The following is a 26,350-nucleotide window of genomic DNA, read 5'->3' as shown; positions in this document are numbered from 1 at the left end:
GCACGATCCGAGTAGGGGGATTCGGATTTGAGTCAGCAGCTAGGCACACCGAGATCATGGCTGACGGGTAGGTGGTTGTCATTGACAAGAAGACACGTAAACTGTCTTGCAGTCTGTAATGTCACTCAACCACGTGCGGTTGGCTGAGCGTGTCGTTTTTGGTGGATGGAGAGAACTCTAGGCCTGCTCTTGGTGTTGTTGATGATGCGCGTTATACAATACACAAAACAAATTAGACAATACTGACTACAATGCAGTATAATTTCACATACAGCTATACATTAACAAATGCAACAGAATAAAATACAAAATGAAACAAAAATCTACATTTTCATAAAATTAGTTCTCTCACGCCAAAGATGTGGACGAGTGAGGGTGTAGATTGGTGTCCTGGTGGCTATGGCTCTGGTTTAGCTAGCTAGTTTGGTTGGTCCGAACGTTACAATTTATTACAGGTGGGGCAAGAAATACGTTGCACATCATCAAATAATAGACTTACTTGGACTCCCATAGTTATATTCGACGTTGGGTCACAATGGTTCTTTGTCTCACATTCTGACTGCTAACACTGCATGGCATGCAGAACAGCGTCCCAACAAGTCAGGAGGCCAATGACGCTGCACTGGTGTGAGGCCACACTTACAGACATAAAGAGGCCCGTGAAAGATCTGCAGGAGAATATTACGCTTAGTTTGGAGGTCATAGAAACTGGGGACCACAAAACGGTAACACATGGAGGGCCAAATAAAATAATGTACGAATAATACAGTAGGTTGAAACTTTTTAAATGTAAAAATACTACATATTTACATGGTTCAAACATGCAACGTGAAATCCGAGTATTAAATAAACGAAAACTGCGTCCTCAAACATGTAGAGGCACTTCAACGAACAAGGCGGCAACGTGGCTGTCGTCGTTTTGACTTATTACAACGGCAAAATCATCGGAGACTCAACAGCAAAAACAAAGAAGGCATCGCGGGGTGCAAAACCCAAATGGCAGGCCAAGACGATCCACTAACAACCTACGAACTTGCTTTCAATGGCAGCAATGCCAGATGAATCAAAAGCTTTCCTTCACATTCCAACAGACACTTGTGTCCAGTTGAATGCCTGTGTGCAGTTGATCGCCCGTGTGCTAGCCCCACGGTGGGTGCTTCCAGGTGGGGGGGGGGGTGTGGTAGTTTCGCCTCTCCATCCGGCGCCGAGAAAGGCAGCGCCCTCTCTACAATCAGTCGAACGCACACTACGAAAAAATTGCTGCCTTTTCTTTATACATTTTTTTCATTCGCTTGCTTTAGTTTGTAAAGAATTCAGTAACGAAAACAAACCGAGAGTACGACTGTCGAAAGTTCAGAAGTAACGCAGTGCAGGGATGGATACGGGGGGGGGGGGGGGGTTCCTGGTCCACTCATGCCGAGTTCAGCCACACCAACCCGCTTGTGCGGCAGACCTCCTGCTGCACTCCTTCATTTTGAGCGGCGACGGGCAGCCAAAACGGCAAAGACACAGAAATTGCGCCGGTCACAAATCTTCCATCTTGCGCTTCTGTATGTACTTGAGAAGAGAGTCCATCCCCTCCACCGAGCTCCAGATCCTCTGCAGCGCCGCACACTCGCGCTGGTTGGCCGCCTCTAGCTCGGCCGTCAGTCCGCACCGGAGCAGCTTCTTCGTCTCCTCCAACACCTAGTGGACAAGAGACGCGCACGTTCGGCACAAGGCCCCCCCCCCCATTACCAGGTGGGCACGTGGCTTCCAATCGAAAAAACCAGGCACGCCCCTTTCCCACAACAAGTAGGAGATTTTACTGCAGTCGTACAAATAAACGTTATTTCCCATTCTCTCTCATTTCTCAGAGTTCCTAAACGCGCATTCATTCGAAAAAATTCAAGGTGTTGAAATATTTGTGTTGGTTTCGAGTAGGAGGATACTTTTCTCAAGGCGGAATATGTTTTTTACCCATCTAGCCAACTTCTATACGAGAATAGGGTTTCCCCTTTTTTCTGGAAAACAGCTGTGTTAAGGTGTTAGAACACCAAACTGAAACCTTTTACAAAGAATCATGTCTGCATTAACCACAATACCTGTGGTCAGAATGCAAACAAAAAACATACATGCATATATCATCAGAGTATGTTGTTTTGTTTGAGATGCAATGTTTCCATTTTCGAGGAAACATTGCATCTGAAAACGAATTTCTTTAGAACTGCTTTTTGTGTTTAGTTGGTTGACCTTCCCACGCACCCCCGACTAGCATGGTTGGCTACGTACGATCCAACAGAAGTTCAACATACATAAACATACATACACATACATCTGGTGGAAATAATAATTTACGAGGCGTGGTGACACTCAAGGCACTGGTCGTGACGATCTGCTTTGATCTCGAACGATGAGATGCAAGCACTACGCCGCACTCACTGTCAATTGGCAAGAGGCGAGCTCCTTGACCCGCTCCAGGACTTGCTGGGAGAAGGTGCTGGACCACAACACCTGCGACACCAGACCCATCTCGCACGCTTGTAACGCCGTCAGCTTTCTGCCGCAGAAGAGCACCTCATTGGCCTGTGGGAGTGTTTGTTCACAAGGTGTCGAGAAGAGTTAGCATGCAGAGGGCGGCACAAAAAAACTAACCGTGTTCTAAAGATATAATTAAACTCTACAGTTTGATAATCACAAGTTATGTGAGAAACAAATAAGTCCAATCTTGCAGACACATCTAGACTGTCACAGATTAGCACGGTTGGCTACATACTGTGTGAAAGGAAGTTCAACATAGAAACATACACATGTTTTAAGCATCATTCTGGAGGCAACATATAAAACAAATCTTATTCACTGCGACAAGCATGTATTTTTCGTATTTGTTTTGCTATAAAGAACATTCAAATTCATGTCCACATCCCAGAACACACAACCTCGGTAGGTGCATCTACGAGAGCCACATTATTATATTAATGGTTATGCACCTTGCCATAAAATGCATTCACCCAAAATGGATTTATTATAAGACAACCACTTGAAAAGATTAGACGTCACATTGTTATGGATGGTCAGTGTTCATTAAATCAACTGAATAAAGTTATGTAATGGTTTCATGTAAGGTGTATTTGTTTTTTCGGGGGTTTTTCCTCCCAAGCCATTGGCCTCATGACATGCGACAAAAACATTTCCATTTGGTACTCTCTCGTAAAGAGCGATGTGCTTCCCTGCATCACAAAATGGCCCCAAACGATATCATAGTACTTGTTAAGTAATATCAAAAGGTTTAGTCACACACAGGACACACTTTTTACGTAGCCTGGAAAGAGTGATCATCACAGATCATCACAGATCAATTAAAGTGATTTTTTTTTATTTCAGAATTACAATATGGCAGAGTGATGAAAAGCACATATCATGTGATGACATTTTTGTGCAGTATTTTGAGACAGAGAACATTAATTCAATTGCAACTGCAGCACCCAGGTTAATACTGGATGGATGAAATCCAGAGTCGAATCTGCAATTGTTGGCTCAATGCATTGATATGGTGTTAGCCCCCCTGATCCACTTCAGGTTTTGCAAGAGGCTTTGCGTGCAAATCAGGGGTGGGTAACCTATGGCCCGTGACTTCACTTTGTACGGATCACAGCCAAACAAAGGCATACCAGTCGGTTCGAAACAACCCCCAAGAAGAAATGTATCCATCATTGCAAACATCTCAGCCGCAATGCTCAAGTACCAGAGGAGGATTATTTTTGGACTTGCAACAACATTGCATTTCTGATGTTAGCATGCTGAAGCACTTCTGTAACAGCAAGGGCCTCCTTATGCTCTGGCAACATGCACGTTATATTTCGTGTTATAATCGGATGACACGTAGGAGATGTGTGTTATTTGGAAACCTGCCAAAGTTCCAGGAAATTACAATGCAAAGTGATACCCCCCTCACACGCGTAGGTTTACTCCAAGGTAATCGACACTCTTACCACAATCATAACACTAATTAATGGAGTAATGCGATGCATTCAACTGCATGGGATTCATCCGGGTTTCCTCCCACATGTCAAACAGTCAACAACGTTGTGCCCGGTTTTCTTACATTGACATGCTAATCTTCTCAATAACACAGCCACCGCTGCGGTGGCCTTCTTACAATGACATGCTAATCTCTCACAATACAATGAACACCACGACAGCTCCGGTGGCGCACGGTTTTCTTACATTGACATGCTAAACTCGCATAAACAGATTGACATGCTAATCTCTCGCAATACAATGGCCGCCTCCGCAGCTACGTATTCGAGGGGTATATCTGGCTCTCAGATCTTACATTAACATGCAAATTCCATCTCTAGCCCCACCCACTTACCCTTGGGTTGCACCCATCTCAAACCTATATAAGTGCTTGCTTCAGCAGCTCTCCTGCTATATTTTTTCCTGCCTCAGCAGTTCTCCTGCTGTATTTTTCACCTGATGACGATTGCTTGTGATGCGATCCAAACGTCGTGATGTTTTATTTTTATATTTACGTGGCTTTACCGAAAGACCCAAAGAGAACAAAACTAATAGTCATTGCAATTTGTAACGAGCGCAGTATTCGCACAATTTCGAAGAGAGAGGGCGACTCAGTGGTACGGGGAACCACAGACAAGTGGGAAAGGCAGCCAGGCGCTGAGTCAGCGCCAAATTTCCTCCCCAAGCTCTGCAGTCCTCTATATATTAAGGTGTTATTGGTCACGAGGGGGCAAAAGACAATCCCATACAAATGGAACAGGTGAAGTACACATGTCCTGTACTATCTTCTGGCCAGCCAAGGTAAGGGACCTCCTCGTGTAGGGAGTTTCACAACATTTGTGCAGTGATCCACACAACCCTCGCCTCCAAAATGCTGGATTACAGGCATGCACCATCACTGCCCGGCCAACTGACCAAACTTCCCAATAAAGCAGGACCCCCATTTGGTCCTCAGATATAGTTTTCCCCGGTGTAAGTGGCGGTACTTACGGCTAGCGTGCCCATGGCTCGAGGGAAAGTGAAGGACGAGCAGCCGTCGGGGGTCTGTCCGGTCTCCGCGTACGGCGTCTGGAACCAGGCCTTGTCGCTGGCCCAAACCAGATCACACAGCGCCAGCAAGGCGGCGCCTAGCCCCACCGCGGGGCCGCCGATTGCCGCCACGATCGGCTTCTGGAAATGAATGAACACATTCACAAACTCCCTACCCGCATGCGGGAGGGAGATGGCGTGTGTGAGGGGGTGACCCTGTCTGGACACGGTGCAAACATTTTTATGACGTAACATCACCTATTTAACAACTTTATGGTACATTTGTAAGGAGGTGGGCTACAGCTAGGGTTGTTATACGATTATAACTTTTTCGATAATCGCTTGCAAAATCGATTAGCAACTCACAAAGAAATAGAATCAACGATCAAAACATTTACTTACATTTTTGTAACAATCAAAACTACATTTGTTTGCATGGATAACACCGAAAAAAAAACAGAAATCGCTCCAAAACTGTTTAACAATAAAACACCAAATATGCACCTTATCTTGCCAGACCTCTAAAGGTAAGCAAGATTGAGCATGGTTATTGCTTAGATGTGACCACCAGGGCTTGCAAGGTGTTGTAGGCCTGAGGCTGAGGTGTCCAGGACATGGCAATGCAACGTGTTACCACCTCATATGCGTGGGTTTTCTTCGGGTAATCAACTCTTCCCACATGCCTAACACTAATAGAACAATATGATGGATTCAAATATGTGGGATTTATTTGAGATTCCTCCCACATGCCAAAGACTTAAAGCAATTAACCAAACATTCCCATAGCAGGACTCTGGGTAAAAGGCATTGCAAGGGTAAATATAGAGCTTGTTCATTATTATCAGCTCACAAGCAGGGCAGGGTAAAAAAATAAACTATACAAAAACTATCAACTATTTTTATTTTACCAGGTAAGGCCCATTGAGATATATAGCTCTTTTTTATAAGTGACCTGGCCACAAACGAAGTAGTTGATCGTGAAGAAATCTATAGCAGCCAAATATTCTAAACGCATGTTTATAAATGAGGGAAAAATTGGAAGACCTGGAGAAAAAGCCACACGACCGTGGGGAGAGAGACACGCAAACTCCAAATATACAACAGGCGTCAGGGTCGGGATCAAACCCACGTGATCCTGTATTCCAGGCGAGGGAGTTCACATCTCGCCACCCTGGCACTCCCCTGAGATCACTGACCTAATGGCATCCACCATGCGAGAGCTCCCCTCCTCAGGGTTGTCAGCGAGTCCATTGACAAAAGGCAGAAAGTCCAGTCCGCTACAGAACACGTTTCCCACGGCGCCCAGCAGCAGCAGGCGGTTCTCGTCGCACGCGGCGTTACCCATCGCCTTCTGGATCTCCTTCATCACCTGTAGAGGAGAGTTTCGCATTTTGTTCGTGACGGGATATCTCTGCGATTGCAACACTCTGGCGCCCATTCTCAATTATACTTACTTGGTGGAATGTACGCAAAATATGGATGAATTCTTTCTCATCAAACCAGTGCTTTTGTTCATGGTTATTTTAGATCTAAGCAAAATGCCCAAAGTAGAAAATGAAAAAAGGTCTTTTGTACCTTGTCATTTTTTTAAATTGACAGACTTTTGTCATCCACAGTTGGACTAAGGACTCCACAAGAATATCCGTCATGGGGATTGTTTGATCAAACTTAACTGGTTCAGTGAGTGCTGTGGTAGATATCACTCACACGGTTTGTTAGCCAAGGACAGGAATCAAACTCAGGTTACTGTTTGACGATGCATTATCCCACAGAGTGACGGACGTGATGCAGAGAAGGCTTTTGTGGGCAGGCAAGAGTGCCTCTTACTATCCCTGACTCGCCCCGCACACTACCCATCGTCCCTCAATACTTTCTAACAGAGTCGGAATGAAACCGTTCTCTCTGAAGATCGAAAGAACGGGGCGGAGAGAGGAGGGGGATGACACAAGACGATTGACACACCTAGCATTGGTTTGGCGCAGATCCCTCAAGCTTGCTTACCTTAACGCTGCACGGAGCGTTAAGGTAAGCAAATCGAACCAACGCACACGTTTCACCGAGAGCTACAGTGCACGGCTCACCCCTGGAGAAACGTCCTCACGGTGACCCGAGTTAAGCAGTGGGGTTCTTACCATTGCAGGACTGCCACACGAGACAATCTATAATTAGCCAATTACTTGTATATGCAAGTAATTCCGTCACAGTCTTTTCCATCGTACAGGTCCCATTTTGACCACAACGAACCAGGAACATGACTTATGATACAGGTGACAAAAAAAATGAGACTGAAAATGTTCACCATGTTAATCTGAATAAATGGTGCACTACCTGGCAGGCAAAACACGCTACCGCACCTGCTGAGTAATTCACCAAACCACCCTTATCTGGACCACAGGCATGCACCACCGCATTCGGTACAAATCGCCATTTTTTGAGCCAGCGGGGCAGCCGAGTCTCACCTCCACACTGAGGCTGTTGCCGGCATTCTTGGTCGAGAGCTGAATTTGCGTGTACCCGTCCAGCTTGCGCACCACGATGTTGCGGTAGCGGCACGTCGACTCACTCTGCCGCACGCTGCAGCGCTGCCGCTTGTCGAGCGGTAATCCCTGGGGCTCATTCCCCACAGTCCGCTTTCCATTCCCGGCGCTTCCTCCGACGCCGCTGCCCACGGTGGGGGCGCCGCCGACGGCCGTGGAGCCGACGTGGGCGCCGCTCCCGTATGGCGGCGGGATCCCTTCGGAGGAGACGGCAAGTGCCGGTCACTCGGACCGGTCCGTACACCAGTGGCTTAAGTAACATTGTATTGCGTCGATGGCGAGCTCTATTTGTTGAATGTTCACGTGTACATTTACAGCCATTTGTCAGTCAGTGGCTGAATGAGGGCCTCCCCAAGCTACGTGGGCCATGGCGGGGGTTATTATCACACTTCACCATGCTGCTCATTGCAGGTTGATGGTTGAGAAAGCATATACGTCACAGAATAATATAGCACAACATTGGATTTTGCTGTACTGCACTGTGCCGACAACGTAACGCCACAGCTGCTTATAACGCCTAAATATAATATCGTCTAAAAATTGCTTACCGTGACAAATTACTTTGTGACAAAGTTCTGCAGATAGACACATTCAACTGGAATTTTCATCTGTACCTACTTTTTATTTTATATAGTCTCTGTTATATGGAAATTAAGTCCGGCAAATATGTAAGGTTTGTTTGTAAATATGCAATTATGTTCACTATGAATCGCAATCCAAACAATACGGTGCATGACTTATTAGGTTACTATTAATGGCTTACTTCGTTTATTGCAGCCATGCGATTACATTAGCCTTATTGTACAAACAAGTACAAATGAAACAATCATATCTATGCTAAACCTTAACAATAGCATTCAAACACTTGAGAATGTTGCTCAATTCATACAAACGCTACACAAGGCAAATAATCTAAAAATGTAGCACATTTTCTCTTCATATTATCAAAAATATTTTCTGCTCAAACAGTACAGGGAAATGCCCATATCCTGTTTCCGAGCCTTGTGGATGTTCCACACTCCAGGCGGGGTGAATTAATCTATAGGACAACTCACGGTTGTCTTTTCCACAAAGTGGTTCTCATTTTAACTACGCCAGAGGCAAGAAGGGCCGAGCTTAGCCCTAACCGGCATATTAACTTCCAAATTGTGAGCTGCATGTTCTCAATAATTGCTCAACTGTCTGGATCATTCTGTTCTACAATGCAATGTGGGTATAGTGCCTTATCAGTCACACAATCACAACGACTTTAGACCAGCATGCTTTGTCCTCATTACGATGGGTTTAAGTGAAGAAAACGTTGATGTATTTACCCTGAGGTACGGCATTGGAGAGGGATGGGCTGGGTTGGCCAGGAGCCGGGAACACCAGAGGTAGACTGACTTGTGGCTTCAATATGCACGCCTGTGATTCGCTGTCCTGGCCCAAGTGCTCGTCTGATGTCACAAGCACACGTGTCATACAGCAACGCCCATACAACTGCACCACGATGACTACATACTCAACGCATAGATATATTTTTACAGTAAAAAAAGCGAGTCAATGTCAGTATATTGTGTTGATATCAGATAAAGGTGCTGCCCTGAATTGCTTGCTCACACCACCCCTCCACAATGTGACCTGCCGAATGACTGTTGATATGGGGTCACCATTATTATCTTCTACTGGTATTAGTCATTTACTACAACATGAAAGTTAGTGTTTTAAAAACAAACCAACGTCTATTGAACTTGAAGCCAAGTGACATGAATCCAGCGCCTTGCAAACTAACCTTTACTGTCCCCCACCAGCGCAGAAGCTTTGTCGAAGCGGCAAATCTGTTTCGCCATAAGCTGAACTGTGATCCGCCCCGGTGGCCTCATGGCCCTTGAGCCCATCCTGGCCCTCTCTGTAGGACTGCCTCCATTGGGAGTCAGAATGATCTTCTCTCCACGCAGCCGCTCTTCTCCCGGGGCCTGAGCTGCGTTGCCCAATTCGTCCTTGAATATGACGTCGCTGGTGGCATTAACGGTGCCATGCAAACTCGTGATCAAGTTACCGCCTCTCGACTCCAACTTTGGTACAAGAACTTTGATTCCCGTCTGGGAAAGGTCCATTGGACTTCTCCCAATGAAGGAAAACGACGATTTCCGCACTTGCGAGGAAGCCAGACTCTCCTTTTCTGTGATGATGTCTGGAAGGCTTGTACGTTGCAACTGCGGTTGAAGTGGCGACCGCAAAATTAGCTCATTCGCCGCTTCTTGGGCTTTGTTAAAGCTGAACCTCCGACACTCGTCAAACTCTTTGATGTATTCCGTGCAGGTTGTAAGGTGGTGCTCGGGCTCCCAAGTGTCCCCATCGCTGTTAAATCCTCTCCACCGGACCAGATATTCTATACGACCCTTGCGTGTCTTCCGCTTGTCTATTATCTTCTCCACCTAGTAAGGAACGGTAGGCATCATCAATGGGAAGCAAATACATGTATACCCAGGGATAAGTGCGCCATCCGCAATGGCATATAGAAGAGTCATATTTTATATCAACACATGATGCATGATAATGTGTTAATTATTTTTCATAATAATACAACAGTTTGTCCAAAGTATTACATTGTAAATAAATGTATTGTTGTTTTTAGTAACAGAGGTATGTCAAAGAAGCAGCAGCCATGTACTGAATAATTGGACCATTCATGTTTATTCTTGAAGTTTACATCTGTATATAAAAGAAAATTAATTAAAAAAATTACTTTTCAACAGATTAAGGTATGTAACCGTTTAGTCCCTTATGTTGAAATAGTTTCCAAATTATATTTAGAGAGAGCGGGGATCAGTTTAAATACTACTCGCCACTCATGTGAGTTGCGGCTGAGAATCGAACTCCGGTTGCTGGGTTCATAATGCAGTATACTAACCACTGCACCACACCCTCAAAAACACGTAATCACCATCTACATTACAACTTTTAGCTCATGATACAGGCATAAACAATTTTGTATACGAATCAATGTGGTCAAACACAGACCATGACATATCTATTGGTCTTATGAATTCTACAGCCGTGCTTCTCAACATTTTTCATTACCACGGCCTCCTCCCGGCCGTGATGGCGGGGAGGAGGCCGTGATACACTCACTCATCTTACACTGACTCACTCACACATCATACACTGACTCACTCACACAACCACTGACCCATTCACTCATCATACACTGATTCACTCATCATACACTCACTCATCATACACTGATTCACTCATCATACACTCACTCATCATACGCTGACTCACTCACACATCATACACTCACTCACACTACCACTGACTCACACATCATACACTGGGAGTGTCATGCTGCCAGCTATGGCTGCAAGTTTGGTCGTACATGTTATCGTTTATTGTTAAATTTGAATCACAGTTCCTATGATTACTGTTGTTACATTGTTTTTATAGCTTTATTTTGGTGATTTCGAAAACATATGGTTAAGCCATGTTTCTTGCGGAAGTGCGGAGTTGGCCTGATAACTTTAATCTAAATTGTCTTATGGCCTGAAATCAAATATATAGCTATAGATGACCAATGCGAGAAATTATCATGTATTTTGATTATAGTGTGCTGCTACTACTATTGTTACTCCTGCTGTCATGGATTGACTCATGCAGCTAGCGAAGGATGCTAGGTTTAGTAATATATGTTATGTATGTCGCTATTGTAAACTTTCAATCACATTTCTTATGATCACTGTTACATTGTTTTTATAGCATTATTTTTAGTAATTTCTAGAAAGGTTTAGTTTAGCCCTATTTTTTATGTAGTATAGAGTTATACTTAAAATTTAAATCTATATTGTATTATGATTGTTATTATGATCTAACATCAAAATGGGATTTTTTTGCACATTTTTGTACGCAGCATAAACAAATGGTGCTTTTTCTGGAAGATGTTATTGTTTTTGTAGGGGAAGTTTCAATTTGCGTACAGTTAATTTCAAATGCATCTTGTAATTTTATTGTTTGTGGCGGTTGCACCCGAATCAAGAGCTGCATGGCTCACAGGGCTATACCTAATAAATTAAACTTGAAAACTTGAAACCACGGCACACTTTCGAGCTTGCTCGATGTTCGTGACACAAAATGCAAAATCCCATCGACGCATACAAGACAGAGGTAAATTAAAAGAGCCAATGGTGGGGGCTGATGCTTATTTGCCGTACTGCTATGCAACCAATGGAGAGGGGAGGGCGGAAGGTGGGAAGTGCAGGGGCTGGATCGGCCACTGAACAGCAGAGAGTTCTCGTCTGTCCTAGCTTGTGGACAGCGAGGTTTTCTCTTCTACAATTGCGAAAAGACTGCGGCACACCTGCGACCAGTGTGCCGCGACACACCGGTTGTGAAACATTGTCCTACTGGAGGACCTCTTCTGTTAGACCAGGCTATATCGTAATCATAGGCAACGTAATGGAAATACCTGCGATTTTGGTGGTAGCACGCGAGAAGAAAAATGTTTTTCAATATAAGGACATTACCACCAATATTCATATCATAAACAAAACATGACCCCTATCATCCATATTACCACCATGATAGTAATCTAATGTACATCTCAACATGAGCCTATTATATTACCATCGTAACAATACACAAGATTACATAATATATTTCACTATGGTAAACATCACAACCACATATACTGAACACATGCCTTCAATACGAAAAACCACTATCTACCAAGAAGTTTGTGTTCCGCAAACCATATGACCATCACCCATACCACACAACTACAATATTGTAGCCACCGTCCTAGCAGACCAAAGTGATCATGGACCTCCGAAATCTGCTCTTACAGCATCCCACCATCTGGGTTTTGGTCTTCCTACTAGTCGCCAACCTTTGGGTGCCAATTCAATACCTGTCTCAGTAAGCCACCCATCTCCCTGTTCTGCAATAAAACATACCTTTACAATTCTTTTTTATGATGTTCTAATCATAACTTACAAAGTAAAAAAAAAAAAATCTATTTTTTATTTCAACTTCTAGCTTCCTCCAAATGCCGCTGTATATGGAGGCCTGATGCTTACTTTCTAGTTGCTTTGTTCAAATTCAGCTCTCTGACATGTACAGTAAGAGTAATCACACCTGCCTCAAACACACATACTGACCACTTCACTTGACCTTTCTACTCTTCCAAACTACTGTATGTAGCCCATAAAATAAACCTTGCTTTGCAATAACACGTTTTATGACGTCACAACCACGTTTTAAACGCATTATTACCGTCTACAAGTCATCTACCTCCACAGTATTACTTGCTACTCATCTTCTTCTTCTTCTCTTCTTGTTCGTCCATCAAAGTTGATGATGACCATGGCACGTTTGTCATTTTGTTGGGTTTTGATGAGTGCGCAGATGGCTGAAGAGGCCAATCCGAGCCCGGAATTCCCTGTGGCACACTGGACAGGTCAGGGAGGATGTAGAGCTCTGAGGTGCAGCCACACGTCCTTCCTTGGTAGATTTGCGCTGCTGCCTCTTCAAGATAGCACAGGAGCGTCTCCTACTCTCACAGAGGACTGCACCATCCTGTACTTTTCTTCTCCAGGCAGGTCGGTCCTGTGCTAGGGATTCCCAGCTTTTCAGATCGAATCCAAAGCTCTTCAAGGAAGCTTTAAGGGTGTCTTTGTAGCGCTTTTTGGGGCCACCTTGTGCTCGCTTGCCATTCCTCAGCTCGCCAAAGAAGACTTGTTTTGGAAGTCTCGCATAGGGCATTCTGGTCACGTGGCCAGTCCATCTAAGCTGTTCCTTCGCAAGCAAGGTGTAGATGCTGGGGATATTTGCCTTGCTGAGGACTTCCATGTCAGGGATTCTGTCTTGCCACTTGATCCTCAGCAGTTTCCTCAGACAGCTCAAGTGGAAATGATTCAATTTCTTGGCATGGCGCTGGTAAACTGTCCAGGCTTCGCACCCATACAGAAGAGTTGGTAAGACAACAGCCCGGTAGACCTTCAGTTTTGTCTCCTGCTTCATGCCAGTCCTTTCCCATACCGAGTCACGTAGACGTCCAAAGGCTGCACTGGCCTTGACAATCCTGATGTTAACTTCATCATCTATGTGCACAGCGCGAGACAGTGTACTACCAAGGTAAGTAAACTTGTCAACGGCTGAAAGCTTTTGCCCAATCACAAAGATGGTTGGCTCAGTGTAGGGTTTACCAGGAGCAGGTTGGTATAGGACTTCAGTCTTCTTTGTGCTGATTGTTAGGCCGAAGTTGTTGCAGGCTGAGGAGAGGTGGTCCATACTGTCCTGTAGATCTTTATTTGAGTCAGCAGCCAGAGCACAGTCATCAGCAAACAAAAGTTCTCGAACAGTGATTTCCTCCACTCTAGTTTTGGCTTGCATCCTCCGCAGATTGAATAGCCCACCGTCAAAACGGTAGATGAAGTTAATCCCAGTGTTGTGGTTCTGGAATGAGTCTTGCAGCATGGTAGAAAACACCATGCTGAAGAGCGTTGGCACTAAAACGCAGCCTTGCTTCACCCCGTTTGTGATTGGGAACGGATCAGAGAGTTCTTGCTGGTCTCTGACGCTGGCCATCATGCCATCATGGAGTTTGCGCACGATGATTTTCCATAGGCCCTCCCGGCTGACTGTGTCGAATGCTTTTGTTAGATCCACGAAAGCCATATATAGATCAACATTTTGTTCTTGGCATTTCTCCTGTAACTGCCGGGCAGTAAATACCATGTCAGTGGTTCCGCGGTCTTTTCTGAAACCACACTGACTCTCAGGTAGCAGACCCTGGTCTAGGTGGACAATTAGGCGGTTCAGAAGGATTCTTGCCAAGATTTTGCCAGCGACTGATAGTATGGAGATGCCTCTATGGTTGTCGCAGTCCTGCTGATTGCCTTTCCTTTTATATAGATTGATTATAGTAGTATCCTTGAACTCCTTGGGAACGGCTTCTAATTTCCAGAGACTGGAAGAGGTCGGTCAGTTTCTCGACTAGGCGAGGCCCTCCAGCCTTATAGATTTCTGCTGGAATGGCATCGGACCCTGGAGCTCTGCCTGATGAGAGGAGTGTTATGGCTTTGCTGGTTTCCTCAATGGATGGTAGAACAGCCAGGGACTGATAAAGGCGCATGGGGATCCTCCATAATCATTGCCTTTAACTTTTTTTCTGGCAAGCTCATATTGAGACCCCATTGACCCATCTCATTACCTAGAACTGTCTAAAAGCTACTACAATGCACCTCCGATTAGCACGGTTGGCTACATACGGTGCGAAAAAAGTTCAACATGCGTACATATAAACTGTCTCTCCTTATAGACACACACAAGTGTGAGTTTCAGTATGCTTGTTTTACCTGGGAAAGCTTCACCAATTCTCATTCCCCTTTTTATCGGCAAAGTTTATTGGCAGTAGGTTGGCAGTAGAGGGCGATGATTGCTATGTATAATCTCAATTGAGTAACCTTGGGGTGATTGATCCAATATGGCATATTTAGACCATGATGCTTTTTCTTGCGAGCGAGGTCATGGGATCTCTAAAATCCACTATGATGCAGACGGCGCATATTTATTTTACAATTAATACATCTGCAGTAATAACCAGGGAGGCCACTCTATTCAAACCGTGAACCTCTGCAACACACAGCAAAAGAGCTACCATTAGACTATGTCACCGCTGGGCAATGTCCACGATTGTAAGCCGTCTACTTACCTTTGCTGAAAGATATAGCATCTATAGATTTTACATAGCAGATGAAATTGAGCTAACCTATGTGTTCAAAACAGGCCACAAAAGCCTCAATGCTGCCACTGAAGCTCCAGCAAACTCCAAAGGAAGGGCCAGGCAATGATGGTCAGGTGAGGCTTGGGGAGGGGGGGGTTTAGCAGCAGCTAGTAACTACAGTAGTAACTACTGACTCTATAGTAGTTTCTACTGACTCTATAGTAGCATATACTGACTCTATATTTGTGTAATAAAAGACTCCGTCAGGTACTGCAGGTCTCCGTTGGTCTTTTATTTAGGTTCTTTCTCTGCACCCCGCTGGTCTCCTCCGCAGACCAGTGTCGTCTCACGCGTGCCCCGCACGCGCTCCCCCGTCAGCTCCTCCACTCTTCCTCACACCCCGCTGGTCCTGATTAGGGATCAGCGTCTCCTCTCGCGTGCCGCGCACGCTCCTCCGTTAGCTCCTCCACTCCCGCACTCCGCACACGGCTGGCCGACGGCGTGCGGAGGTCCTTCGGCCACGTGGCCGATGGCGCGGATCTCCTCTCGCCACCCAACGTGGCTCAGCCTCTTAACTTCCCCAACTGACCCCGATCTCTTCTGGGCTCCCACTTATATCCTCTCCCCCCACGTGACCCTGACTCCTCCCCTTCCGGATGGTCAGATCCGGCCTTCCCATACTGCCCTGCTGGCTCCGCCCCCATTCACCTCGCCTCCCATTGGAGCCGAGGTGAAGGGTGGCCCCTCCCACACGCCCCGCAGACCAGGCTCCGCCCCCCAAAACCCCGGGCCGTGTGATTGGGCCAGAGCCCAGCAACAACCCCATTTACGCTCGCATTACATTCGTATCTACCAACTCCACAGCAGTATATTCTGCTGTAGTAGTATCTGACTATATAGTAATATCTTCTGACTATAGTAGCTTCTTCTAACTCTATAGTAGTATCAACCAACTCTATAGTAGTGAATACCGACTCTACAGCAGTATCTAAGCACTATAGTAGTATATCCTGAATCTATAGTCGTATATATTGACTCCAAAGAAGTATCAACTGACTATAGCTGTATTTGCTGACTCTATAGCAGTATCTACTGATTTTATAGTCGTATCTACCGACTCTACAGCAGCATCTATAGACTGTATAGTAATATCCACTAACTATAGTAGTAACTAACGCTGTGGGCTCACACGAAATTGATTTTTCCAAGACGGAAGTACTCTGCAAATCTACCGGCTACCTTCAGAGATGTGTTCATGAAGCCATCCAGATATATAAACACAGACACAACTTCAACCGAGAAGATGTATACAAACTGAGCAATCATTGGATGGACGTTATTAACCAGGTAAAGTCTTAACTGACTGTGATGTTTCCATCCTACCTGCCTATGTCAGCTGTTATTTCCGACCGTCTCTCTCTCTTTATGCCTCTCTCTTAGATCTCTCACATGTCCTTTGGATTACTCTCATGCTCACATGTCCTTTGGATTACACTATCATGCTTACATGTCCTTTGGATTGCACTCTTATGTTCACGTACTTTGGATTGCACTCTCATCTCAATCTCTCATTAACACTGCTGCTGTGCGCATATGCAGGCATGATACTCTTATGCGGTGACGGAAGCTCATTCATGCTAATCTCCCTTCCTAATCCCTCTCTCCCCAATCTCTCCCATTAACACAACTGACGTACTTGGGTCCATGGATTGAATTCCTTTCCAGCTCAGACCCCGCTTGCTTGCCCATCGCCACATATATAACCTTGTTGTAACTGCTCTCTCGCTGGTTCAGCAGTTGCACTGCTGGATTATATTTTCTTCATCTGAGGACGAAACGTCGTGATTTATTTTATTTCATACCTACGTGACTACCAAAAGAACCAAAGAGTACGGATTCCTGCAGTCACAAAAGCTTCAAATCAAGATTGAACTCTATAGCAGTATCTGCTGATTATAGCAGCATCTACTGACTCTACAGTAGTATCAACTGAATCTATAGTCGTATCTGTAGTGACATACAATGTCACTGTGTCGGGACTGTACGAGCGTAGGGACATGTGACGACTACTGTGTTGGCTCGGTATGGGTGCTGTAGGCGGGTGTCACGGGGGCCTTATCAGGCTGTGACACTCTGCGTGAACCCAATAGAACACGTGACCGAATAAAGGAGGGCTAGGGGCCCCAGGGGGGAGCTTGAGGGTCACGTGGTTGGGGACCGTACCTTCCCAAAGGATCGAGAAGGGGGGGGCGTGGCCTGGGGCAGAGCCGGCCATGCCAGGGGAGTTATAAGCGGGGTGTGAACAGAGAGCTGGGCTGTTCAACCCCGGGATGAAGACGCCATCAATGATCCTCGAGTCTCCGATCGCCGTTCGTGACCAGGCAGCCCGTCACCTGCCTTGGTCAAGCTGTGTAGTATTCCCCGAGTGTTAGTGAGATTAGGAACGGTGGTCACCACCTTGTGTATATTGTTCACGTTGGTTGTTATGTGTTAATAAATAGTGTTGCCTGCAAGTTGAGTGTGCGCCTCAATTGAACCCACTACATATCTATTGTCGTATCAACCGACTCTATAATGGTATATATCGACTCTATAAGAGGACTAACTTCACAGAGTGTAGTGGTGAGGCCTAGTCCTGTGCAGAGCCTCTGGCCTCGACTAGATTGCCCAGCCGGCCGAAGTGGCACCTTTGCGGGCTGGGCTGCTACCCTCCACACCATCCCCCCCGCCCGCTCTATAGTAATAGTATCTAAGGGCTATAATAATAGTAGTATCTACCAACCCTATCGTAGTCAGTGCACACATTGGGGTGGGGGGGAGAAGAGGACATCACACTTTGAATAATTTACCTCAGCGTCGTGTGTATATTTTTTTGCATTTTTTATGCGAATGAGAATTCCCCCCTCCCCCACCGGCGCGTTGCTAGGGGCAACCACTGGTCAGCGTTTCGCGCATGTGCAGATGCGTGCTCTGGTGCCGCCCTCTGCTTATAAAAGGAATACATTGTTAATTAAACTACTTTCAAGTTGACGGATGTGAAATACGAAGAGTGCTGGTTCATCCCTGGGCTTATCGCGTGGTACTTGGGTACTTTTATAACGTAAACCAAACAGTTTGTGAGTAAAATCCGTCGCAAGTTGCGTCCACACAGACAGACAGACCCACAGACAGATAAACAAAAAAATACTTTTATAGGTAAAGATACATAAGACAGGCGACCACAGATAATGCTCCAACAACCGTACTATAGCTCTCATATCCCATATCAGCAAAGTTTTGCTGAAGATTATTCAACATAGAATGGAAAGCTACGTAGAAAGAACTACTGGATGTTCAAGCAGGCTTCAGGAAAAGAAAAGGAGCAAGGGACAAAATTGCAAACATCAAGACGGATAATGGAAAGATCAAACGAATACCGGCAACAGCTGTACCCTTGCTTCATTGACTACAGCAAAGCTTTTGATTGTGTGGACCATGAACTATGGTGATTACAATGAAGGAAAAGGTAATCCCAATTCATCTTATGTGCCTGTTACGTAATCTATGCCAACCAAAAAGCAACGGTGAGAACAGAGTATCAGGAGACACAAGAATTTGACATTGGGAAAGGAGTAAGAGAGGGCTGTGCGCTTTCTCCTTACATATTAGATTTGTACAGTGAGCGCATTATGCGAGAGGGAGTCCTGGATTTCATCGAAGCAGGCATGAAGATTGAAGGCAGAAGAATAAACAACTTAAGATATGCTGATGATACTATTCTACTTGCAAATAGCCAAGATGAAATGATGACCCTCTTGGTAAGTGTTAAAAAAATATAGTGAGGAGGCTGGAATCTGCCTCAATCTCCAAAAGATTAAGGTGATGGCGACAGAACTAAACTAATTTAGTCTGGAAAATGAACCAATTGAAGTTGAAGAACTTTGTATTCCTGGGCTCCTTGATTGCTGAAGATGGTGAGTGTAGCCACGAGATCAGAAGTCATTTAGTTCTTGGTAGAACAGCCATGTCACAGTTCAATAAAATATGGAGAGAGAAGGGCATTACCATATACACCTAGAAGAGGCTTGTCAAAAAGTTCTGGTATTCTGTTGCCCGATATGGATGCAAGTCATGGACGCCTACATTGAGTGAGTGAAAGAGGATCAGCGCGTTTTAGATGTGGTGCTGGAAAAGAATGCTACGTATACCATGGACAGCCAAGATATCAAGCACGCCCGTGCTGAGAAGGATCAGTCCCACTCTTCCACTCAAGGCCTTATTCGTGAAGCAGAAATGTAGATACTTTGGACACGTTATGAGGACCTCTGGACTAGAGGAATCAGTGTTGCTTGGGAATGGAGACGGTAGCAGGGGCAGAGGTCGACCTCAAGAGGTGGATGGATGACATCAAGAACATCGATAGGCCTCGCACTAATACAACTACGAGAGACAGCAAGAAACAGGTGTGGATGGCGGAATCTCGTCGTAGATGTCACCAGAGGTCGTACTCGACCTGACGGCACAAGGTGGCAAGATGAGTAAACCCTAGCAATCTTCAGAACATTCTGGAGTAATTATAGCATCCACCGCCCATTAGATGGACCAATGATGGTAGACCTAAATCCCAGATTTACTGCAGGTGTCACGTACAAAAATCCAACTCATTGGAGCACAGCTGCACTTGGTGTACACAAACAGGTACTCACAACTGTGTAAATATAAATTTATATAGAAATTATGTAACAGGACAGCTGGGCAGGGGTCAAGAGAATATGGTAAGTCCACTATTTACATTGGCGACGCACCCCTGGAAAAACGCAACGTAAGACGAAACAAAGTAAATGGAAACCATTGACTTAATGATATAAATTTAGTATAAGTTCCTGGGGGTATTTTTTTGATAAAAATGTGTAATTTTTGTATAAGTACTAAAAAGGTAGCAAAAGATACCATAAAAATGTTATATAACAACTTTAAATATATAAAATAAGTTAATAGAGTCTTCAACAGAGATCGAGGAGAATCCACTTAGAGGCCTGATGTGCGGACTACTTTATCTTAAACAGGTGACGAAATTGGACCTTCGTTATACAGTAGAACCTCAGAGATGAAACGCACCAGAACTCGAACAAATCGGTGTTCGAACGATATTTCTGAACATTTTTTGCCCCAGAAACCGAACGAAATTCGGAGGTCGAACGGGCAATCGCGACTTGAAAGAACCTGTACGGCTGAGACGCGTATGGCCAGCATGCATGACGCTTGCCCAGACAAAGGTTTTACCGTATGGGACTCCCCTTCAAAACAATAACACCACCACCTCTTCCTCACCACCTTCCACTCAAGCCATCAACTCTCCTTACTACAGGTAAAGTGAAGTTCAATGTTCATTTATTTCATTTATTCCATATATTTATTCAATTTATTTATTGTGTTTCTTGTTTTTTTGTATGATTTTATGCATGTAATGACTGTAAACTTCGTGTAAAAATGCTTTATAATGAGAAATGTCTTGTGTCTGGAACCAATTAATGTCATTTACATTAATTCTTATGGGGAAAATTCATTCGGTGTTCGAACAAATCGGTGTTCGGATGGCCTTCTGGAACGAATTAAGTTCGATCTCCGGGGTACCACTGTATTTCCAAGAAACATTCTTTGCAGTCTTGAGAAATGTCCAATATCTTACCCAATTAGATCTTATCAAGAATGACTGGCACATTCCCAGAGCTGTCCAGGACAAACCAAACACTGTATCTGTTACCCAAAAGGGCTATACCGATTTAAGGTAATAACAATTTGGAGTTGTTCATGCACTAGCCGACTTTAGTCTGATGAGAAGACTCCTGAACGGGACTCTCAATATTGCCAATTACATTGATAACATGACGTTGTACATACTTGGGAAAAGCAACGAGTATTGTTAGCATATCTACTGAACCATGAGACAACAGAACATCACAGAAAGATTAAATATGTACCAGGTTGAGCACAGGAAAACTGGATTCCTATTGCAGAATCAGGAAGAGGGACGAATCCAACAAATAAAAATGGTTACAACAATCCTGACTGAAGGTTAAAAGGCTATTCATAGGCTTGACAGCGTATAATAGAAAGTTATTCATTTCACAACACTGTATTCTACACCCACTCTCTGGCGTACTGAACAATATTAGTGATACGACTCTAAAAGCTATAGCTTTGCTTCATAGTCAATAAGATTCCTCCAGTCTACATAAAGGTTCTGAGCTATCACATGGCTCACAAACTTACACCTGTACATATAGTTTACACATACTTGCCAAACGCTAGAATAGCAAGTAGTAACCCAACCATGCACTCAGGGCAATCCCCCCAGTCTTTTGACTACCCTCCAGAGGGCCCTCCTGAGATGTAATTTTGTTGTAAGTGAACAGAACAGGCTCCCTTTTCTGAGAAATGCCAAGAGAGCTGCCATAACACTGACGGACACTCTTGGGGCCATCAACCGCCCAGAGAACACAAAATGCTTTTACCACCTCAAACCGGATACATCTCTAGTGTGGCAATAGCACTGGGAGGTGTGGATCAGCATCCTTCAGATTTACCAAAGTGAGCTATATGCCTGGGCCGATTGCCTTCTGAATGGAGGCGAGAGTTTCTATGTTGCATATCTGAAGCTTCATGAACACATTCAGACCCTTTGATTTTCGATAATAATGACATACCTGTCTGGGAACAGACTATTGCCTGAAGCTCCAAAAGACTCTCAACTTTCGCCTGCCCAACTGTGTAACCACCACTTCCAACGGAAAAGGACTCACGTGAAACTCCAAACTCTAACCCCTCCACAACTCACGTAGTACCCATTTGTCTGTGGTTGACCTTATCCAGATCTTGATTTAAAGCTTTCGTGATTGCAGGGATTCATATTCTTTGGGTCTTTTGGTAAAGTCACATAGATTGGTTCAAAGAAAATAACAAAATACTACGACGTTTGAAATGGGCGTAGCCCAAATGTCAGCAGCCAATGTTAATGCGAGTGATGGACAGCCAACCCGACGGTGGTTGGTTTTCCACCAATCACAGGGCTGCCAGGTGAAAATTAGCATGTTAATCGAGAGATTAGCTCATGATTGTGGAAATCTTTTTAGTGACCCTTGCTATGTATGGCAAGGTGATGGTTTTAATTGGGTCCTTAGATGGTTATTTCCCAACGGTCGGGGTGATAATTTAATCTATCAAAATCATGAGCAAACACAAGATCCAGGTTAGATTTAACACAGTTCGTGAACATAAGGCAGATCTGAAACACGGTAGGATCAATACCTCGGCCAAGGCTAATCATTGTTTTAATGCGATGGGTTCACACGAAATAGATTTCTCTAAGACGAAGGTACTTTGTAAGCCCACTGGCTATCAACAAAGATTCGTTCATGAAGTCATCCATATATATAGACACAGACACAATTTCAACCGAGAAGATGGGTACAAACTGAGCAATCATTGGAAGGATGTTATCAACCAGTTTAAGTCATAACTGGCTTTGATGTTCCCATCCTACCACCTTCCCATGTTAGTTGTGCTTTACGCCCATTTCAAACTTGCGCGTTCACAGGATTCACACCAACACAGCCACTTCGCGCGCCGACTACCCCTTGGACGCGTGCTTTACGATTTGCCATTAACATGCTAATCTCTCATTAACATGCTAATTTTCACCTGGTAGCCCTTTGATTGGTGGAAACCAACCACTGTCGGGTTGGCTGCCCACCACGTGCATTAACATTGGCTGCTGCCATTTGGGCTACGCCCATTTTAAACCCTAATAAATAGTTTGCCTTTGGAAGCTAACCCCCTTTTTCCTGAAGACGACCGCTTGTGTTGCGATCGAAACGTCGTAGTTTTTGTTTTTTGTTATTTTCTTTGAACCTATCTAAGTGACTTTACCGAAAGACCCAAAGAATATATTTTCCAGATCTACCTGAAATAGGACAGCCTTCTATCCAGTAGAATGATTGTTTTCTGCTTATTGGGAGGCTTTTCATCCACCCATTGAGGTGATCTTGTCGTAGGAGCCAGGTTGTCCCAGGATACCCGTGGCTGGTACCTTTGCTGTGATCGAGAACAATAAGCTCCAAGCTGATACAAGACGTGCTGCAAGCCATTCAATTCATGGCTCCTATTTCTGTGATGACTGAGGGTATTGCGGCAAAACGTTGCTCCTGCGGAGTGATTCAGTTCATCATAAATATGATTTGTGAACAGGGACATTCCCTCAAATGGTTTAAGAGTCAAAGACGTCTTCGAATAAGAAGGCAGGGTCACACTTAACTGCCAAATGGACTGCCTAGCGACCACTGTGCTTGTGGTAGTCTTAGCTGCTAATGAGAGTACAACTGTAGAGTAGTGAAATACACGGTGCGCACAGTTAACCGAGGGCAACTAAGGGCAAACAGGCACACGTGAGGTTTGCACGGAAAAAACACCAGTTGTAAGGGGCGAAGCAGGTGCAAACGGGGTCGACCTGTTGTGCACGTTGTGACCAGAGGTGTTGCCAGGGAGAGGGAAGATAAGGGTTGATTGATGTTCCAACAGGATCCAGCCTGGCGAGAGCCTAAAGAGACGCACGAGAGGTCTCAGATAATTAGCAGAGGAATATAAAAGGGCGTATGCATGAGCGGAGCGGGGAGTTTTGCCGGGGACCAAGAGTGACGACATCTCGTCGCTGCCGCTCCAGTCGTCAACGGGAACTCAACCCTCATGCCGTCGCCGAGCAGGTGTTGCCTGATCCCTACACCCGGGACAGACGGGTGAGTGGGTCTGAGGGAGCGTAGGCGAGGGCAGCGGTGGAGATGTAGAGTTGCTGTGTGCAGAGAAGCTGTGTGCGGAGATGCTGTGTGCGGAGATGCTGTGTGCGAAGTTGTTGAGAGCAAAGCTGCTGAGCGCAGGATAAGGGAGGCAAAAGGTAGATAAGAGTAGGTAGAAGTTAACCATAAGTGACCGTACAGATAGTTATAGGAGTGCCTACAACTGGTGCAAGAATAGGTGAATAAAGTGTAAGCAGGTGACTTGTTACAATGTGTCGGTGTGAGTAATTTTTGAAGACACTACACAACCATGCAGGACAAACCGGCAGCATGGGAGAGGTCCTTAAAGAGTTATTTCTATAGCTCGTTTTCCTTGCTCCCTGTTTTAAATTGTGTAAGATAAACTGAAAGAACATGCCCATTAAGGAAACATAATTTGCAGTCACAGTTACACTTATGGCCAATGTGGGTGCTACTCAACTCCTTCCGCACATACCTAGAGAACTATTCTTTCAGAGAAGGAAACAAGTCCAGAGGTTGTACCATTGTCACATTAACCAACATGCAGAAATCTTGGCCAATGTGACATCCCCGGTCGAAACTATGGTGAATCTCTGAACATGAGCCTCCTGGATGAGGTTTACCTCTCCTCCACTGATGCTTGAAGCCTTCTGCCTGGCTTAGTCCACTCATCCGTTATCATTTTTTCTGAACGTATATAAGCAGACCCACCTGTCTCCAGTTTGTCTGGCATAGCAACTACTACTAGCACAATATTTCTCGAGATGACTGGCTTAGCACTATGGTCAGTCCAGAGGTTAACTACTACAAGGACACTTTATATTATCATTGCTGCAACATGTTAAGACTGGTTCCTCGTTGAGAAAACTAAAAAACTCAGGTCATCACTGTCGTGAGATTTACTTGGTCACACACCCCGAAAGAAGCTACATAACTACCACCCGCCACACGACTGCATTGCCACCATATTACTATCGCCACCAACACTACAACTATATTACACCACCCATTCTACCACATTACCACACCCACATTACTACCTGGACATCTGTGAAACTACTGGCCATCTGTGGAAAAGAGCTGTATAGCTCATCGAATTCTTCCAATATAAATACATATTTTATTCTGACTATCGCCATCTATATCACACCTATTATAGTCCCATTACAATGATTACAACCATCAATATCTTAATTTTTCCCTCACGTCAGCTCAAGAAAAATAATGGGGCCACTACCATCACCACCATACCACAACTACAGTATTTCCTACACAACTATTAGCACCATTAATACCACCCTGTATCACCACATCGATTACAATCACCATCATCTTCATCACCACAATTCGCCACCACAGCCTTAACCATCACCACAACCTCATCACTAATCCACCAGCTCCTCCATCACCGCAGAAATGACCACCACCACAGCCCCATCAATGTAACAATCCTCACCAGAATATTCTGTCACTCACCATCCCCACCACCACTATGAACACCACCATCACCTCTATTTCTCAAAGCTGTCCACACCACCCCCTCCAAACCAATTAGCATAACCATTTCCACCAGAATCGCAACACAATCCCCACGTCCATCACCACAAAGCCATCACTATCACTCCCACCCCCACCACTCAACCATCAGTAACCACAATGCACCACCATTTCCATTACAATTGTCACAACTCCACTACAATTTTCACCAGAAACTGTATCATCACCACAGCCAACAATTTCACTACCACCACCGTCTCCTCGACCATCACCAACAAAGACTATCACCTCCTTTCATCACCGCAGTCCCCGACTCCACCGTGCATCTCAACCACCACCAAACCCACCGCAGTCGTGTGAAGGCATCGGTGGTAACACCAAGCCGAGGCGGACTACGCCTCTCGCGGGAGACAAAGACGCGTGGGAGGACCCTTGCGACTGAGGCGGGGAGAACGATGAGGCAGGCGGAGGAGGAGAGGGAGACGCGGCCACGGTGCCGCCTATCCGGGGCCGCGGCCCTGCCGCGCGGGCGCTAGTGGCCGTTTGTTGCGACGGCCACACGCACACGCGGCGTTGCACACTCACACACGAGATGCATTGCATAATACAACTACCCAGGATTTATTAATCCTAGACGGATAACGCGAACGGCGCTTACGACTTTATCGATTAAAGTGTAAAGTGGTTAAACAATACAACAGAACTGTTTTTTTTACCTCATAGACTTCCGACGCCATGGTGCTAGCGGAGCGACGATTCACCGCCTACAGCACGCGACCCAAGTTTCCCGCGCCCCC

At 45.2% G+C, this 26,350-nt stretch overlaps 1 protein-coding gene across 2 annotated transcripts; it reads right to left on the bottom strand.

The window, feature by feature from the left end:
• Positions 1 to 242: 242 nt before the first annotated feature.
• On the bottom strand, positions 243 to 26,350 carry LOC144723239 (chromodomain Y-like protein). 2 transcript variants are annotated; one of them, XM_078601810.1, is made up of 8 exons: positions 26,270 to 26,350; positions 9,337 to 9,982; positions 8,879 to 9,001; positions 7,488 to 7,762; positions 6,225 to 6,397; positions 4,990 to 5,200; positions 2,422 to 2,565; positions 243 to 1,686 (listed from the first exon to the last, which is right to left on the bottom strand). In XM_078601810.1, exons 1-8 carry the CDS (start codon positions 26,288 to 26,290, stop codon positions 1,525 to 1,527), a joined length of 1,755 nt encoding a protein of 584 aa, XP_078457936.1. In that variant the 5' UTR covers positions 26,291 to 26,350; the 3' UTR covers positions 243 to 1,524. The 2 variants fall into 2 exon arrangements, with proteins under 2 accessions (XP_078457936.1, XP_078457937.1); XM_078601811.1 differs by lacking the exon at positions 26,270 to 26,350 and adding an exon at positions 23,753 to 23,806.

This window comes from Lampetra planeri, chromosome 17 (genome assembly GCF_965212315.1).
Source record: "Lampetra planeri chromosome 17, kcLamPlan1.2.h2, whole genome shotgun sequence".
Lineage (NCBI taxonomy): Eukaryota > Metazoa > Chordata > Hyperoartia > Petromyzontiformes > Petromyzontidae > Lampetra > Lampetra planeri.
The sequence above is the reverse complement of the archived record's forward strand: the minus strand, read 5'-3'. Positions and strand labels throughout refer to the sequence as shown.